The 17,333-nt window shown below is 41.7% G+C and overlaps 1 protein-coding gene across 2 annotated transcripts in view; it reads left to right on the top strand.

Moving 5' to 3' along the window:
- ABCA1 (ATP binding cassette subfamily A member 1) overlaps positions 1 to 17,333 on the top strand; it is a 162,169-nt gene that overhangs the window by 136,625 nt on the left and 8,211 nt on the right. For both annotated transcript variants that reach the window (XM_075316595.1, XM_075316604.1), the window contains exons 35-49: positions 1,976 to 2,050; positions 3,376 to 3,545; positions 3,648 to 3,825; positions 3,931 to 4,046; positions 5,681 to 5,825; positions 7,094 to 7,217; positions 7,295 to 7,424; positions 7,682 to 7,802; positions 9,085 to 9,147; positions 9,556 to 9,662; positions 10,280 to 10,421; positions 11,982 to 12,116; positions 13,739 to 13,842; positions 14,091 to 14,183; positions 16,010 to 16,253. In XM_075316595.1, the coding sequence (XP_075172710.1) occupies positions 1,976 to 2,050; positions 3,376 to 3,545; positions 3,648 to 3,825; positions 3,931 to 4,046; positions 5,681 to 5,825; positions 7,094 to 7,217; positions 7,295 to 7,424; positions 7,682 to 7,802; positions 9,085 to 9,147; positions 9,556 to 9,662; positions 10,280 to 10,421; positions 11,982 to 12,116; positions 13,739 to 13,842; positions 14,091 to 14,183; positions 16,010 to 16,253 (1,947 nt within the window). The remainder of the gene's footprint in view (positions 1 to 1,975; positions 2,051 to 3,375; positions 3,546 to 3,647; positions 3,826 to 3,930; positions 4,047 to 5,680; positions 5,826 to 7,093; positions 7,218 to 7,294; positions 7,425 to 7,681; positions 7,803 to 9,084; positions 9,148 to 9,555; positions 9,663 to 10,279; positions 10,422 to 11,981; positions 12,117 to 13,738; positions 13,843 to 14,090; positions 14,184 to 16,009; positions 16,254 to 17,333) is intronic.

The following is a 17,333-nucleotide window of genomic DNA, read 5'->3' as shown; positions in this document are numbered from 1 at the left end:
CCTCAGGTACGCACGTTCCTGCAGGGGGTTTGCCACATAGTCCCTCCTTACAAGCGTCGGCTAGAACCCTGGGATCGGAACAGGGTGATACCGGCTCTTCAGAAACCACCCTTCGAGCCAATGAGGGATATTCTCTTTCACGCCTTTCGCAGAAGGTGGTCTTCCTAGTGCAGTCACGTCACTCTGCAGAGTGTCTGACATAGCAGCGCTGTCATGCAAGTCCCCCTTCCTGGTGTTTCACCAGGACAAGCTGGTTCTGTGCTCGGTTCTGGAATTTCTCCCGAAGGTGGTATCCTCTGTTCATCTCAATCAGGATACCTTCTTACCTTCCTTTTGTTCTCATCCGGTTCACCAACGTGAAAAGGATTTGCACTTGTTAGGTCTGGTGAGAGCACTCAGACTCTACATTTCTCGTACGGCGCTCCTGCGCCGCTCGGATGCACTCTTTGTCCTCGTCGCTGGCCAGAGTAAAGGGTCGCAAGCTCCCAAGTCAACTTGGCTCGGTGGATTAAGGAACCAATTCTTGAAGCCTACCGTTCTGCTGGGCTTCCGGTTCCTTCAAGGCTGAAGGCCCATTCTCCCAGAGCCGTGGGTGCGTCTTGGGCGTTGCTGCACCAGGCTACGGCTCAGCAGGTGTGTCAGGCGACTACCTGGTTGAGTCTGCACGCTTTCACGGAGCACTATCTAGTGCATACCTACGCTCGGCAGATGCCAGCTTAGGTAGGCGAATCCTTCAGGCGGCGGTTGCCCACCTGTAGGAAGGAGCCGTTTTACGGCTCTTTTACCGAAGTATTCTTTTACCCACCCAGGGACTGCTTTTGGACGTCCCAATTGTCTGGGTCTCCCAATGGAGCGACAAAGAAGAAGGGAATTTTGTTTACTTACCGTAAATTCCTTTTCTTCTAGCTCCAATTGGGAGACCCAGCACCCGCCCCTGTTCCCTTCGGGCTGTTTGTTCTTTTGTGTACACATGTTGTTCAGATTGAACTGTTCTTGGTCATGGTTTCAGTTCTCCGAACATCCTTCGGATTGAATTTACCTTAGACCAATTTATAAGTTTCCTCCTTCCTGCTTTTGCACCAAAACTGAGGAGCCCGTGATGCACGGGAGGGTGTATGGCAGAGGGGAGGGGTTTACACTTTTAAGTGTAATACTTTGTGTGGCCTCCGGAGGCAGTAGCTATACACCCAATTGTCTGGGTCTCCCAATTGGAGCTAGAAGAAAAGGAATTTACGGTAAGTAAACAAAATTCCCTTCTTTATGTATTAATTTCATACCTTAATAGTACATGTAATAACAATAAACTTTGTAATACATCTTATTAGTGAAATCTGCTGCTTTCTACTCCTGGACTGATTTTTAATTTTCAAAACTCTCAGTTCTCGGGTACTAACTGTCTTCAGTGAATTCAGACTTCCCGCCTAACTGAGATAGAAGATGACAGTTGGCGCTCATAAAGTTCTATGGAACTTGCAGTGGAATGTCTGCATCTGCCGCTAGCTCCTCCCTCTTCCCTGTCCATAGAATTTAAAAAACACCAACTGTAATGACTTATCTCAGTTACTGGAAAATCTGTCTTCACAGAAGATAGATTTTACAGATTTTACCTATAGATTGAGTAAAAGATCAGTCCAGGAGGCGAAAGATGCAAATATCACTGTTAAGATATATTTCAAAGTTGCCTATTTTCATATGTACTTTTGATCTATGGAGTTAAAATTAAAGCAATGATCAGTCTTCAAAGGGAATCTGTCAGTAGGATCCTCTGGAATAAAACATTGGATATCAAGGAATCATGTTATTCAGCTTCCTATGACGTACATGCCCATATAGACAGCGTAGGACGGTCGATCCTACTCACAGATTCCCTTTAATGTAAGATACTGTTATTTCAATTTTGTAGACATGGTATAAGAAACGGTATAACTATATCATTAATTAGATTGGTGGTCTTTGTTTTTGGTTTTCTTCTCAGAATGGGGCTGCTAACCGTTTCCTTGACAGCTTTGGGACATTTATGAAAGGGCTTGATGCAAAAGATAATGTAAAGGTAATGATTAATGACTTTCCATACCTCATTATTTTACTTTGCATGATTTCTCTGACTATAATTCAATTAATACACTCCTTACAATTTGATGTATTGTTTAAGAAATGTTAGATAATTCTGATAAAATATGAGACTCTTTGCTTGTTTGGCGCTTCCTTGTGCCATTGGGAATGAAGGCCCTGAGCTTTCACCTCCAATAGCACACATAGTGCCTGAAGGATGGATCTAGGAACATTGCCTGGTTTATTGCTTTGGCCAGATTTGGGTATTATTTGGCAGCACACTCCTGTATTATAAGGGTATTGTATGACAAGATTACTTGCATACCATATCATTGTGCTATCTGGGGACTATATGTAAATAGTAGGAGGTATCATTGGAAGATCCAGCACTTGTGGCATCTTCTGGATGATCCTCCGTGACAATTTCTGTCCTGTACTGCAGGTTACTAGTAGAAATTCTTGTGCACACAAGTTTTGGGAGGTACTAGTAAAGTAGAGGGTGTAGGGCCCCTCGGGTAACTGTCTCGAAGATTTACTACACACTCTATAGTCTGTTTCAAAAGTGATCATATGGTTTTGTGATACAATTCACAGTGATGTTCGTAGTTGAATACTTCAGCAAGAGAGAGTCTCTCTTACGTCTATAGTTAGTCTTTGATGGTTCCTGGGTCTTTATTATGGATGTCACAGAATAAAGATGAAGGAAGATGTGGTGTGACACTGAAAAAGCAGAAAAGGTAGTACCTGATGGCCCTCATGGACTTCAGGCCAGGCAACGTGAGAGCCATGACTTACTGCTTTTCCTTTTGACTTCTTAAGCAAGCATTGTTGACCTTAGGGAGATCAACATATCCACTGCGGAGACACCATCACGTGTTTCTCAACGCAGTGATTCTAGAGCAACGCCCCCTGGGAAGTATGCAAATAAGAAAACCGCGGAGACACCATCACATGTTTCTCAATGCTGCCAGGAAACTAGCCAGGTCTTTCACCGGGAAGGAACAACCACAGGAAGGGCAGTCTCCAGTCAAGGAGACCACCTATACCAAACATGGTATCCATCCACAGACAGCCGTTTCGGGGTATTTGCCCCTCATCAGTATGTAGTAGGAATCTGGCTAGTGGGGGCAATGCCTAGTAAAAGACAAAACTTGTTTCCTTCTGACTTAGCACTTACCATATCTACCATCATCTCTATCCAGCGACATCGAGGTTTCGCCCCTCCTGGGTCTTTACCGTAGAATGCTAACTATTGCATGTTATCCATGCGGTGTATTTGTGAATGTGCTGCAGTGATCACAGACCAGAACTGTATAATTTCAGGTATGGTTTAATAACAAAGGCTGGCATGCTATCGGCTCCTTCCTAAATGTAATGAATAACGCCATCCTCCGCTCCCGACTACCTGAGGGAATGGACCCTGCTAAGTTTGGGATTACAGCCTTCAATCATCCTTTAAACCTCACCAAGGAACAGCTTTCTGAGGTTGCACTGTAAGTATTACCATTAGTTTGTGTGTAATAGACAATAGTGACAATTAGCAATACACTTTGTTGACTGATTTCTCTATATTGCCGTTTCTGTGTATTCCATAGGATGACCACATCGGTGGATGTCTTGGTGTCCATCTGTGTCATTTTTGCCATGTCATTTGTGCCTGCAAGCTTTGTAGTTTTCCTGATCCAGGAGAGAGTGACCAAAGCCAAACATTTACAGTGTATTAGTGGGGTGAAGCCCGTAATCTACTGGTTGGCCAACTTTGTGTGGGACATGGTAAGAGAACAAAACATGGCATATACCTCTGCTTCTTAGAAGCAGGTATTCTGGTGTCACATAACAGACCAAAACTGATGTTTTATTCTTTATTTGTCTTTCCAGTGTAACTATATTGTACCAGCCACCTTGGTCATTATAATATTCATCTGCTTCCAGCAAGACTCCTATGTGTCTTCCTCCAATTTACCAGTTTTGGCACTTTTACTTTTGTTATATGGGTAAGTTATTGTACTTGCTATTATCTATATCATACACATATAGATTTTTCACTAAGTCTTAACTTGCAGAGCACATAAACTGTGTGTTTAAAGGGGTTCTCTGTGAATAAGAAAAACAAAAAAAGAAAATATTATTCTTTAAAAGTTCCTAAATACCTTTATGTAGCCAATCATGCTTGTTTAGTCTAGTGAGCACATCACTATAGTACATTGAAATTACCTTCGTCTGGGTACACTGACCTATGGCTGCCCCCAGACTGTTATTAGGAAAGGTGCCTCTGAGCATGTGCAGTAGGAAGCTTTGTCCCTTCCATGTAGGAAGATATGCTGCCATTGAACAGTCTGATCAAATACTGCAGATATGGTTGTTTATGCTAAAGGCCCCGTCACACTTAGCAACATCGCTGCTAACGAACAACTTTTGTGACGTAACAGCGATATTGCTAGTGATGTCGCTGTGTGTGACATCCAGCAACAACCTGGCCCCTGCTGTGAGGTCGTTGGTTGTTGCTGAATATCCTGGGCCATTTTTTAGTTGTTGCTGTCGCGCTGTGAAGCACAGATCGCTGTGTGTGACAGCGAGACAGCAACAACTAAATGTGCAGGCAGCAGGAGCCGGCTTCTGCGGAGGCTGGTAACCACAGTAAACATCGGGTAACCAAGAAGCCCTGTCCTTGGTTAACCGATATTTACCTTTGTTACCAGCCTCCGCCGCTCTCACTGTCAGTGCCGGCTCCTGCTCTGTGCACATGTAGCTGCAGGACACATCGGGTTAATTAACCCGATGTGTGCTGTAGCTAGGAGAGCAGGGAGCCAGCGCTAAGCATTCTGCGCTGCTCCCTGCTCTGTGCACATGTAGCTGCATTACACATCGGGTAATTAACCCGATGTGTGCTGTAACTAGGAGAGCAGGGAGCCAGCGCTCAGTGTGCGCTGCTCCCTGCTCTCTGCACGTGTAGCTGCGTGCGCTGGTAACCAAGGTAAATATCGGGTTGGTTACCCGATATTTACCTTAGTTACCAAGACAGCATCTTCCACGCGGCGCTGGGGGCTGGTCACTGGTTGCTGGTGAGCTCACCAGCAACTCATGTAGCGAGCGACGCTCAAGCGATCCCTGCCAGGTCAGGTTGCTGGTGGGATCGCTGGAGCGTCACAGTGTGACATCTCACCAGCAACCTCCTAGCAACTTACCAGCGATCCCCATCGTTGTTGGGATCGCTGGTAAGTTGCTTAGTGTGACTGGACCTTAAGGAGAGGCGACTCACGCTACTGCCCATCCTGTTTTTCTGACCTGCTGCTGAGACCTTAAGATATCTAAACAGTACATGGTCTAGATTATATTGCTGTCACAGCAGTGGTGCTTCCTATTGCACATGCTCACAAGCATCTATATTAACTATATGCTGTGATTTGCTAATTTAGAGTGCTTAGGAAATTCTATTGATATCGCCTTTATTTATCTAATTTTTCTATTCCTGGAGGACTCCTTTGTCATAGCTCTGCTTGTCTTCATCCATGTCACTGCAGGGATGATCAGTTCTCCTGGAGCATTTTCTATGCAGCATTAATAATTTATTATTATCTGTAGTACAATATTCTCCTGAACGATCATTAATATTTGGTTTATCTTGTAGGTGGTCTATAACTCCTCTGATGTATCCAGCTTCCTTTCTTTTTAAGATCCCCAGCACAGCCTATGTGGTGTTAACCAGTGTTAATTTGTTTATTGGAATCAATGGCAGTGTGGCCACGTTTGTGCTAGAACTTTTTACTAATAATGTAAGTACATCTTTTAGAAATATATTCATGATTCAAAACTGGAAAGTAAGCTCACCATGTTTGTTTGAGGAATGACAGGCCAAGGAGAGCAACCGATGAGTGCTCACTCTCGCGGGTGCCGCATAGCCATGTAGTGTAAAGGAAACTTGGGATCCCAAGTAGCACAGTCAATATTGATATTTTCCATTTTGGTTTCTTTGCTATTGAAAAAGTATCACGTACCGACTATTTGTACTGATCTTTTTGTATTTTCAATGTGTTCAGCATTTTTTGAACCATGGATTTATTTTTCTTCTTTGCATAACTAAATGACTTTGAATGAGTTTGATGCACAGAGGTGTTTTATTGTGTCTAATTATGTCCCATATGATTGGTCTATGTGTATTTAAAATGTTTCCCAAGATGCTACACATTATTATATCATTAAAGGGCTGGTTCACTACTCAGCATTAGTGGCCACATTGCTGTAAAAATCATAAGGAAGGCTTTTCTCAAATACCTTGTGTAGTTCATTCTGCCTCTGAGCGGGGCTATTGCAGTCCACTCATCCCCATCAAGTGACCCCCGGACTCCGTGACCTCTGAGATCCGGTGAGGTCACATCAACTTACAGTTGGCCCGACATCACCAAGCCTGGCCCTAGTCTTCCTGAGTGACTTGGCTGTGGGTGGAGTTTCACTGCTCATCACAGCCCAGCATCTTGTCCCCTCTTTCCTGCGCTTCAGAGTGCCACAAACAGGAGCCATGCTGTGCTGTGATGAGAGTTGAAAAGTTTCCCACAGCCTAGTCACTCATGGAGAATGAGGCCCGCCTCGATGATGTTGAGTCAACTGGAAGTTGACGTGACATCACCGGATTTCAGAGGTCACAGAGCCTGGGGGTCACTTGATAGGGATAAGTGGACTGCAGTAGCATTGCCAAGAGGCAGAATGTACTTCACAAGGTATATGAGAAAAGCCTTCCCTATGAGTTTTGCAGCGATGTGGCCACTTATGCTGAGAAGTGAACCACCTTCATAAGGGTCCACATGGCGCCAGAAACGCATCTGCTTTTTAATCTGCTTTTGTAGCTGAAGCCATGCTTTTTTACTCATGAAGAAATAAAGTATTCAAATATTTTTTATACACTTACCGATTGATTGTGCCACCTGGGATCCCAAGTTTCCTTTACTGTGTATGGATGTTCATGATTGGAATTGGTATTATTGGAAAGTTGTACAAGACTGACGATTTGGTGACTACATAATGGACTGTTCTTTTTTTTTTTCAGAAACTCAACAACATCAATGACATTTTGAAGTCAGTGCTACTTATCTTCCCACATTTCTGTCTGGGAAGGGGACTCATTGATATGGTGAAGAATCAGGCCATGGCTGACGCCCTAGAACGATTTGGTGAGTAGTCCTTTATATGCAGCCTTTGATATGGTAGGTTATAGCTAGATGAATAACTTTCTCATCTACATTTACAGGAGAAAATCGCTTTGTCTCCCCAATGTCCTGGGATTTGGTTGGGAGAAATCTCTTTGCCATGGCTGTAGAAGGAGTGGTGTTCTTTGTTATAACTCTGCTGATCCAGTATCGTTTTTTCATCAAACCAAGGTAGGTGACTCTTTCAAAGACCTGACATCCGTCTTTAAACTCTGCAGGCATATCTATACTTATACTCTAAACAATAAGAGTTTGTAATAGAGGCAAAATCTGTTGCAAACCATGAAATTTCATGTTTAGCACTGACAATATTTCAGGAAATGCTAGAGGGAATAAGAGGCATTAGAAACACGATAATTTCCCTGTAATTCAGAATCTAAAAGTCATACAAGTATCTGATCACATGACAAGTGACTGCTTCTCTCCAGACCAGTGACTGCAAAGCTTCCACCAGTAATTGATGAGGATGAAGACGTGGCAAGGGAGCGGCAGAGGATAATGAATGAAGGGGGTCGGAGCGACATCTTGGAAATCAAAGCACTGACGAAGGTATGGACAAGCTCACACCTGTTTAATATGGTGAAGCTCCCCATGGCTGACTCGTGATCTGTATGCTGCCTAAGGCACGTAAAAGTCAAGCATCACACCTGCTTCACATCATACTATGAATCTAAGTCTTGGAGGCCACAGGGACATACTTTATACATTTTTGGAATACTTATATTAGGACTTAAGTTGGCATTGACAAATAACTACTTATGATGGCCATCTTTACATATTTCTTACCTGATCTGTAACTATCTGAGAGTTACTATGGTATTCCATGTCCATATTTTTGTATTGACATTTTGTGATGATCAAGGAAAAGTTTTGGAGCTGTTTTTATAGAGGGAATATTGTTATTCAGAATAGAATACAGCGTCAAAAGTAATTGCAGCGTACCTCCATCTGTGTCTTATTGGGAACCTATATTCTTGGCTAGAACAAAGAGGCGCTAGAGGGAATGCCTACTTTAAAGCCTATTCAAGGATTTTCCTTTTGCTGATAAACAAGATGAATCCTAGAGTATCCAATGATGATTATAGTATAGTGAAGTAAGCATATCATGTCACGCTATCTGCGTGGCACGTGCATTCAGACCAACAGATGTCTGACGCACAACGAAAAACGCACTACAACAACACCACCACAATCAAGGGGGACAGCGGGAATACAATAACAATGGTGGGCCTTGGCACTAGTGAGAGGGTAGATGGGAACCCTCCTGCCCTTACCTGCCACTGGTACCCTGAACTCCTCACCAGATCCTATACAGGTTCCTCACAGAAGCTGAAGCCCTGAGAGGCCCTACAGTAAGCCCTGGCTAGTGGAGTGGGAAGGTAAGGTTCACTAGACCCACCGCTGCACTAATACAACATGAGGGTTTTTGAAACAAACAGGGGATTAATAACCAGAATAGAGAAGATACAACGTCAGTATGAATCCACAGCAGATCCTTATACCAAGGTGGTCAGAATACAAATGGTTTTGCATAATCAGCAAAGATTACTGGGAAACCTTGCTACTTAAACTCAAAAGTGCATGCCCACAGAGCAGCTGCAGCTGACATACACTGCTTGGAAGCTGCTAGCAACAAAACTGACATTAACTGTTTAAGGACCAAGAGAAACAAAACAAAATTTCAATGTAGAGTCCCAGATGGAGATGAGAGGCTCCAGTCCTAAAGCTGTCACTAGTCTCTAAAAAACAGGGAGACGACAGGGAAACATAAACAGTATAGAATTTATTGACATGGTATGGATTTTCTTCTAATTATAGCCTTTATTTTCAGATCTACAGAATGAAAAGAAAGCCAGCTGTTGATAGACTGTGTGTGGGCATACCCCCAGGAGAGGTACTGTACCACCCTATTATTAATAGACACCAATCCATCGGCAGTACATTTCTTCTCCTTATTTTCCAAACCGTTTTCTTATTTGAAATATTTTATCTTCTAACCAATACAACATACATCAAATTAACAATGTCCTTACATACACTGAACAAAAATATAAACGCAACACTTTTCTTTCTTTCTAGATCCATTTTTCTACAAGTGTTGGAGTTATATATTTGTTCAGTATAGATTGCTAATGTAAATCAATCCACAGAGTAGTTGCAAAAGTTCAATATCTCATTCTAGGTAATTCTATTGTATGAAACTATTAACACACTACCTGTACTGATTGGGTAAAAGGCACAATGTAAGTATTATTAAAATGCTTGTGTACAAGAAAGTTAATCATCTCTCGTTTGCTTGCAGTGTTTCGGCCTGCTAGGTGTGAATGGTGCTGGCAAGACTACGACATTCAAGATGCTTACTGGAGATACCGATGTGACTGCTGGAGAAGCTTTCTTGAAGGGACACAGGTGAGCTTTTGTGACATCTGTAGCATCAGGATAATAAAACCATAGTGGGTTTTTAGTCAGAAACCAATCCTTTCATAGACAACAATGCAGCCCATGGCTCACTGTTAGTGTTTCTGTCTCCCATAGAGTATGGCCTGGTCGTGGTTTAAAAAGTGAAATGTGTAGATGTGTCCTCCACAGCATGGTTAGCATGTTGGAAGACAGCCGCGTTGGGTAGTGTAGCAGAAATGACTATGGACAAAGGAGACTGCAGGGTTATCTGTCCTGGGTAATGGGAAGCAGATCAAAGAGCAATTGTGGGCAGTTACGTCCCCAGTGTACCATGGCATTCATCCGATATTGCCAGGTGTTGATGCTGGCCCTGGGTGGTCTATCTAAAGTAACTTGAATGCATCTTCATGTGTACCCTATTCATTTATCCTGGTCACAGCTACAGCTTGAAATGTCAATGGTATTCTAGGAATGGCATTTAGAGAGATATAAATATCATGTCCTTAAAAAACAGTTGCTGACCACCATCAGTGTCACTTTGACAGATCCAGAAGTTCCAGAATTTGAAAATCTCTTTAAGAGAAATTATAGACTAATAATAATAAACCTATGTGTATATTTTGTAGCATCTTGTCTAATATTCAAGAAGTCCATCAGAATATGGGGTACTGTCCTCAATTTGATGCCATCAACGAGCTACTGACAGGGAGGGAGCATCTGGAGTTATACGCCTTGTTGCGTGGAGTGCCCGACAAGGAGGTTTGCAAGGTAAGATTTTTTTTGTAAATACGTGTAGTCCAGATTGCCAAAAATTATTTGAAGCCTCAACTCAGGCAAAGAAATGCCACTCCTGCCTGCTGTGGCCATACACAACGTAAAAATTAGAAAATTTTCCAACAGATTAAAAATATATAAAAACTTTTCCATTCCATATAGACAAAATGGCACTCACAACACTTCCAAGTATAATTTAGTTTCCTACCTAATTTTGTAATATCCAAGGCACCGAAGACTCCATCAATTGGAAAAATCTTTTCTGGTCCCAATGTATGAGGGGATAAAAACAGCGCAACGTTTCGGCTGACGCAGGGCCTTCATCAAGCCATAAAAAGGTGTTTTTATCCCTTCATGTATATTGGGACCAAAAAAGAATTTTCTAATATATGAAGGAGTCTTGCCTTGGATATTACAAAACTGGATTTGCTTTGCAGCATTTGGAGGGCTGCACCAAGCTGTATGAATGGTTGGCGTGGTGTGTGGGACACACCTGTCTTACGGTAGTTTCCTACCTGGTTCAGACTAGAAAAAGTCCGTAATCATGGATAAAAGTCCTTTAGTTTAGGTGCCGTTTTTTCTAATTTTGGACAATCCCCATTTATTGCAGCCCTTATATATCGTATTGTACATTGTACTGCCTATAAAATTGACTGATGACATTTATGACTTATGACCTTTCTCTGGGTCCGTCCAGTCAACACCCAATTTGCACTGTTTTGATAGATTTTAATTTTCTTTGCAATACAACTCAAGCACTATCTTAGGAGATACTGTCAGCTTGTCAGATTTCTTATGCCTTAAAATGGATATCATTTCTGGTAGTATACAGTCATAGCAAATATTATCAGCTTTATAAAGTATCCCTGCCAAAAATTCCCAAATCACATTTTTATCTTTTATCGCCATAGCTAAAAGAGATGCTAGCCACAACATTTTAGCAGGAATTATATCTTTTAGCCTCTAATTAAAAGAGATTACATGTTTGTCTACTTTATATCTTTATTTTATGAAATTAATAATAATAATAATAATAATTCAATCTATAATATTACAAGCTCTCCAACTTGTTAGTACTGCCTTCCTCACTGACTATGCAGAGCTCCAGTTCTCAAAATGGCTGCTGATGGAAGGACATGTGACCAGACCTGTCCAACAGCCTCCTCCAATTGAAACACTTCACATGGGAAAGATGCATTCTATTGGAGGAAGCTGATACACTGGTCAGGTCACATGTACCTCCATTAGTGGCCATTTTGAGAACATAGCATTCAGCAAGGAAAGAGGAGCGCCTATAATACAAAATCATGTCCCCAACATATCTGTTAAAATAAAGATAAAGTGAACAGCCCCTTTAAATTGCATGCCGTTTATTTTTTGTTGTATGTAATGAGTAGTAGTAGTATTATTGAGCTAAGCTTGTTTTAGTAGATCTGAGGTTTTTTTGGTACTTTTTATTATTATTTTCTTATTATTATTCTTATGATCTAGGATTTACCGTCCAATGTTCCAGCAGTGTAAGGTTGATGATGTTGTTGTTGTCCTTTTCGTTAGGTTGCTGAATGGGCTGTGCGGAAGCTAGGCTTAGTGAAATACTCCGACAAATGTGCAGGAAGCTACAGCGGAGGAAACAGGCGTAAATTGTCCACAGCCATTGCCTTAATAGGAGGACCACCAGTAGTATTTTTAGTAAGTTACTTATCTACTGCTTTTTTATATTACTTTCATTCATAGTATCTAAATATATAGAATATGCTTATAAAATGGCAGCTATATTTTCAACACTTTAATGCTAGATGTTTAATGGATTTGTCCACCATTGCAAACTATTTTTTTTATTTAAATGCATATATGATTTGGTTCTAAAAAATATTTTTTGCCATTGGGTTTCATTAAAGTGAACCTGTTATCAGAAATTTAGCTATAAACCTAAAAGTTCCCCCCGCTGCAGCTCCTGGGCTGCATTCTAGGAAGCTTCCTATAGTTTTTGTGCCCCCTTTTATTCCAAAATAAATACTTTACAAACTTGTACCTTTTCGTATGCAAATTTCTTAAATCTTCCATGGGGCGGGCTGCCTGATGTACGTTGCTGTCCTCCTGCCGATTTACGCCGCCCCCGAACGCTGAATTTCAAACCTCAGGACGCCGCCCCTGGGCGCCCGTGGTCCCGCGCATGCGCTGTGCTACTGTAGCGGTGCCGTGCACTGCGTGCACGTGTGACCGCTGGTGATGCTTTTGCGCGGGCACCGACTGCTCCGTCCGCTCCTCCCATCTATTTCCTGCTGCTGAGCAGGATGGGAAGGAGGTGACGTCCGGTCATCTGGCCAGCGAGCGTTTGCGCAGAACGCTGGAGGAATAGGCGAAAGTGCGGTCACGAGGTTATGGGCGGCACTTGCTGATGACACTCACAGCGCCGCCCATAACCTCGTGCTCGCGCAAAGCGTCACTAGCGGTCACACGTGCACATAGTGCACGGCACCGCTACAGTAGCACAGCGCATGTGCGGGACCACGGGCGCCCAGGGGCGGCGTCCTGAGGTTTGAAATTCAGCGTTCGGGGCGGCGTAAATCGAAAGGAGGACAGCAACGTACATCAGGCAGCCCGCCCCCATGGAAGAGTTAAGAAATTTGCATACGAAAAGGTACAAGTTTGTAAAGTATTTATTTTGGAATAAAAGGGGCCACAAAAACTATAGGAAGCTTCCTAGAATGCAGCCCAGGAGCTGCAGAGGGGGGAACTTTTAGGTTTATAGCTAAATTTCTGATGACAGGTTCCCTTTAAAAAAATGTTGCACTGGTTGCTTTCTATAGCTTCTGTGTGACATGGTGTATTCTTTGCTGCAGAATGAGTTCATAGCAAATCAGTCCGTCAGCCCACAATGGAAATCTGATGGGGAGTTTGTGACTTCTTTTTCAATCTGTCTTTTTCGGAGCTCCTCTCAGCTGATTTAGGACCACAGACCACATCAAAGTTGAACGTGCAGGAAAACAAAGACTATAAAAGTCAAAGAATGCAACATTTAAAAAAATAAAAATATGTTTTTTTAGTCACAAATGCATGCGCTTAAGTAAAAAAAAAATGTCCCAACCCCCTTTTTGTCTGTCTTTTCGGAGCTCCTCTGAGGTGATTTAGTACCACAGACCACATCAAAGTTGAACATACAGGGAAACAAAGACACTATAAAAGCCAAGCAATGCAACATTTAAAAAAAGCAAAGTTTTTTAGCCACAAATTCATGCATTTAACTAAAAAAAAAAATGTCCCCCAAAGGTGGACAACCCCTTTAACTGAATCTTTCTTTAAAATAACAGGATGAACCAACCACAGGGATGGATCCTAAAGCAAGACGCTTCTTATGGAACTGTGCCCTGAGTGTTATTAAAGAAGGGAGATCCGTTGTGCTAACTTCACACAGGTTAGTGTTACTTCTGAAAATACATTTCAGTAAAGTGTGGTCAGGAAGTATTACAACCTGTGGTCTTGTGCCTCTGCGTTTTCTAAAATAGTCCATTGCTTTGATAAAAGAGAGCAGACAATACTTACATAGCGGTAACAATATTTATATATATATATATATATATATATATATATATATATATATATATATATATATATATATATATATATTATATAGCCTAACCTATTCTTTCTGGTCTTGTACAGTATGGAAGAATGTGAAGCTCTCTGCACAAGAATGGCTATAATGGTGAATGGCCGATTCAGATGCCTGGGGAGTGTACAGCATCTCAAGAATAAGTAAGTCAGATTTATTTTCTTTTATTCATATTAGATTATTGTATTACTTGAGTTTTATATGCTTTTATGCTATAGTTGTTTTTGTCTACTATTGGCCGATAAAATACTGAAACTGATCTATCAGATTTTAATTATTTCATAGGACAAAACTATATATAAAAAAAAAGCAATTCAAGTTAGCGCTATGATGTTAGAAACTCATATACAGTGCCTACAAGTAGTATTCAACCCCCTGCAGATTTAGCAGGTTTACACATTCGGAATTAACTTGGCATTGTGACATTTGGACTGTAGATCAGCCTGGAAGTGTGAAATGCACTGCAGCAAAAAAGAATGTTATTTCTTTTTTTATTTTTTTTTTTAAATTGTGAAAAGTTTATTCAGAGGGTCATTTATTATTCAACCCCTCAAACCACAAGAATTCTGTTTGGTTCCCCTAAAGTATTAAGAAGTATTTCAGGCACAAAGAACAATGAGCTTCACATGTTTGGATTAATTATCTCTTTTTCCAGCCTTTTCTGACTAATTAAGACCCTCCCCAAACTTGTGAACAGCACTCATACTTGGTCAACATGGGAAAGACAAAAGGAGCATTCCAAGGCCATCAGAGACAAGATCGTGGAGGGTCACAAGGCTGGCAAGGGGTACAAAATCCTTTCCAAGGAGTTGGGCCTACCTGTCTCCACTGTTGGGAGCATCATCCAGAAGTGGAAGCCTTATGGAACTACTGTTAGCCTTCCACAGCCTGGACAGCCTTTGAAAGTTTCCACCCGTGCCAAGGCCAGGCTTGTCCGAAGAGTCAAGGCTAACCCAAGGACAACAAGGAAGGAGCTCCGGGAAGATATCATGGCAGTGGGGACATTGGTTTCAGTCAATACCATAAGTAACGTACTCCACCGCAATGGTCTCCGTTCCAGACGAGCCCGTAAGGTACCTTTACTTTCAAAGCGTCATGTCAAGGCTCGTCTTCAGTTTGCTCATGATCACTTGGAGGACTCTGAGACAGACTGGTTCAAGGTTCTCTGGTCTGATGAGACCAAGATCGAGATCTTTGGTGCCAACCACACACGTGACGTTTGGAGACTGGATGGCACTGCATACGACCCCAAGAATACCATCCCTACAGTCAATCATGCTGTGGGGCTGTTTCTCAGCCAAGGGGCCTGGCCATCTGGTCCGCATCCATGGGAAGATGGATAGCACGGCCTACCTGGAGATTTTGGCCAAGAACCTCCGCTCCTCCATCAAGGATCTTAAGATGGGTCGTCATTTCATCTTCCAACAAGACAACGACCCAAAGCACACATCCAAGAAAACCAAGGCCTGGTTCAAGAGGGAAAAAATCAAGGTGTTGCAGTGGCCTAGTCAGTCTCCTGACCTTAACCCAATTGAAAACTTGTGGAAGGAGCTCAAGATTAAAGTCCACATGAGACACCCAAAGAACCTAGATAACTTGGAGAAGATCTGCATGGAGAAGTGGGCCAAGATAACTCCAGAGACCTGTGCCGGCCTGATCAGGTCTTATAAAAGACGATTATTAGCTGTATTTGCAAACAAGGGTTATTCCACAAAATATTAAACCTAGGGGTTGAATAATAATTGACCCACACTTTTATGTTGAAAATTTATTAAAATTTAACTGAGCAACATAACTTGTTGGTTTGTAAGATTTATGCATCTGTTAATAAATCCTGCTCTTGTTTGAAGTTTGCAGGCTCTAACTTATTTGCATCTTATCAAACCTGCTAAATCTGCAGGGGGTTGAATACTACTTGTAGGCACTGTAGCGAATGAAAAAATAGTTACTGACTTGTTGTTCTCCACAGGTTTGGCGATGGGTATACTATTATAGTAAGGATTACTGGGTCAAACCCAGATTTGAAGCCCGTGGAGGAGTTTTTCAGTCATGCTTTTCCAGGGAGCGTATTAAAAGAGAAACATAGAGGAATGTTGCAGTACCAGCTGCGCTCTTCACAATCCTCCTTGGCCAGGATCTTCAGCATCCTTTCCAAGAACAAAAAAAGACTTCACATTGAAGATTATTCAGTCTCTCAGACCACTCTTGACCAGGTAAGTACTTCCAAAATATGCAGTGATTCCTTCCATGGTTTGAAAGATCCGGCAATTTATCAATAGCGTCATTTATCATCTTGAAACATTATGCATTAATAAGATTTTCAGTCTGTTTCAGTGTTGAGTGAGTAAGTGCCTATTCATACTCGAGATGCTGTTAGTGAGTACTGTCCACTACTCACATTCGTTACGAGTAGTGGGCACAACATAAGTCAATGGAAAATACTCGCTAAGTAGCGAGTAACCTGAAAGCCGTACCATTTGCTACTCGCACGAAAAGTACATCTTTCAGGTTACTCGCTACTTAACTTTAATGAGTATCTCCCATTGACTTACATTGTGCCCGCTACTCGTAACTAATATGCGAGTAGCAGACAATACTCGCCAACAGCATAGCGAGTACGAATAGTTAACTACTCGTTCAACACTAGTCTGTTCCTCTCGGTCTAGAAGATGGATATTGGCCTCGATTCTTAATTGCCGTTTCTCCACTTTTCTGTAGTATTTTGCTCCTTTAGTATTTGTGCCTTATTTTCAATAAGTTTTCCACTATTATTTAAGATGTCTTCCTCCCCCCCTCGATAATTTTGCTTATTAAAATGTGACTTTTTACCAAACATAGATTTTTTTGGGCACATCTCACTTCAGTCCATCTACTAGAGTAATGTTTCTGGAGGAGTTTTCAATTTAGAGCATCTTTAATGATTTGCCACTTTTAGTGTGACAAATTTTCAAAACACATTAAAAACCATAAAAAGAGCATTTTTGATTTTGTGCCAATTTCATGAACTATGTATGCCATTTTGAAGAATTTGGCACAGAAGACATCAGCAAATACCACAAGACAAAAAAAGAAAAGTGACTTTAATAAATCGCACATGATGAATCGGGCCCATTGTCTGTTAGAGGTAGTTTATGGCTCTACTGGTTCATATATCATGGTCTATGTTGCCATCTAGTGGTAGAAAAAAGTTTCAACGTAAACTGATGGGATTCATTATGTATTCAAAGACATAAACTATTATTTGCTCTATCTTGTTACTTTTTGACTTTATCTGTTGCAAATGCAAAATTTAG

The sequence above is a fragment of the Anomaloglossus baeobatrachus genome, chromosome 1 (genome assembly GCF_048569485.1).
Source record: "Anomaloglossus baeobatrachus isolate aAnoBae1 chromosome 1, aAnoBae1.hap1, whole genome shotgun sequence".
NCBI classification, from domain to species: domain Eukaryota; kingdom Metazoa; phylum Chordata; class Amphibia; order Anura; family Aromobatidae; genus Anomaloglossus; species Anomaloglossus baeobatrachus.
This window is presented reverse-complemented; position numbering and strand designations above follow the sequence as displayed.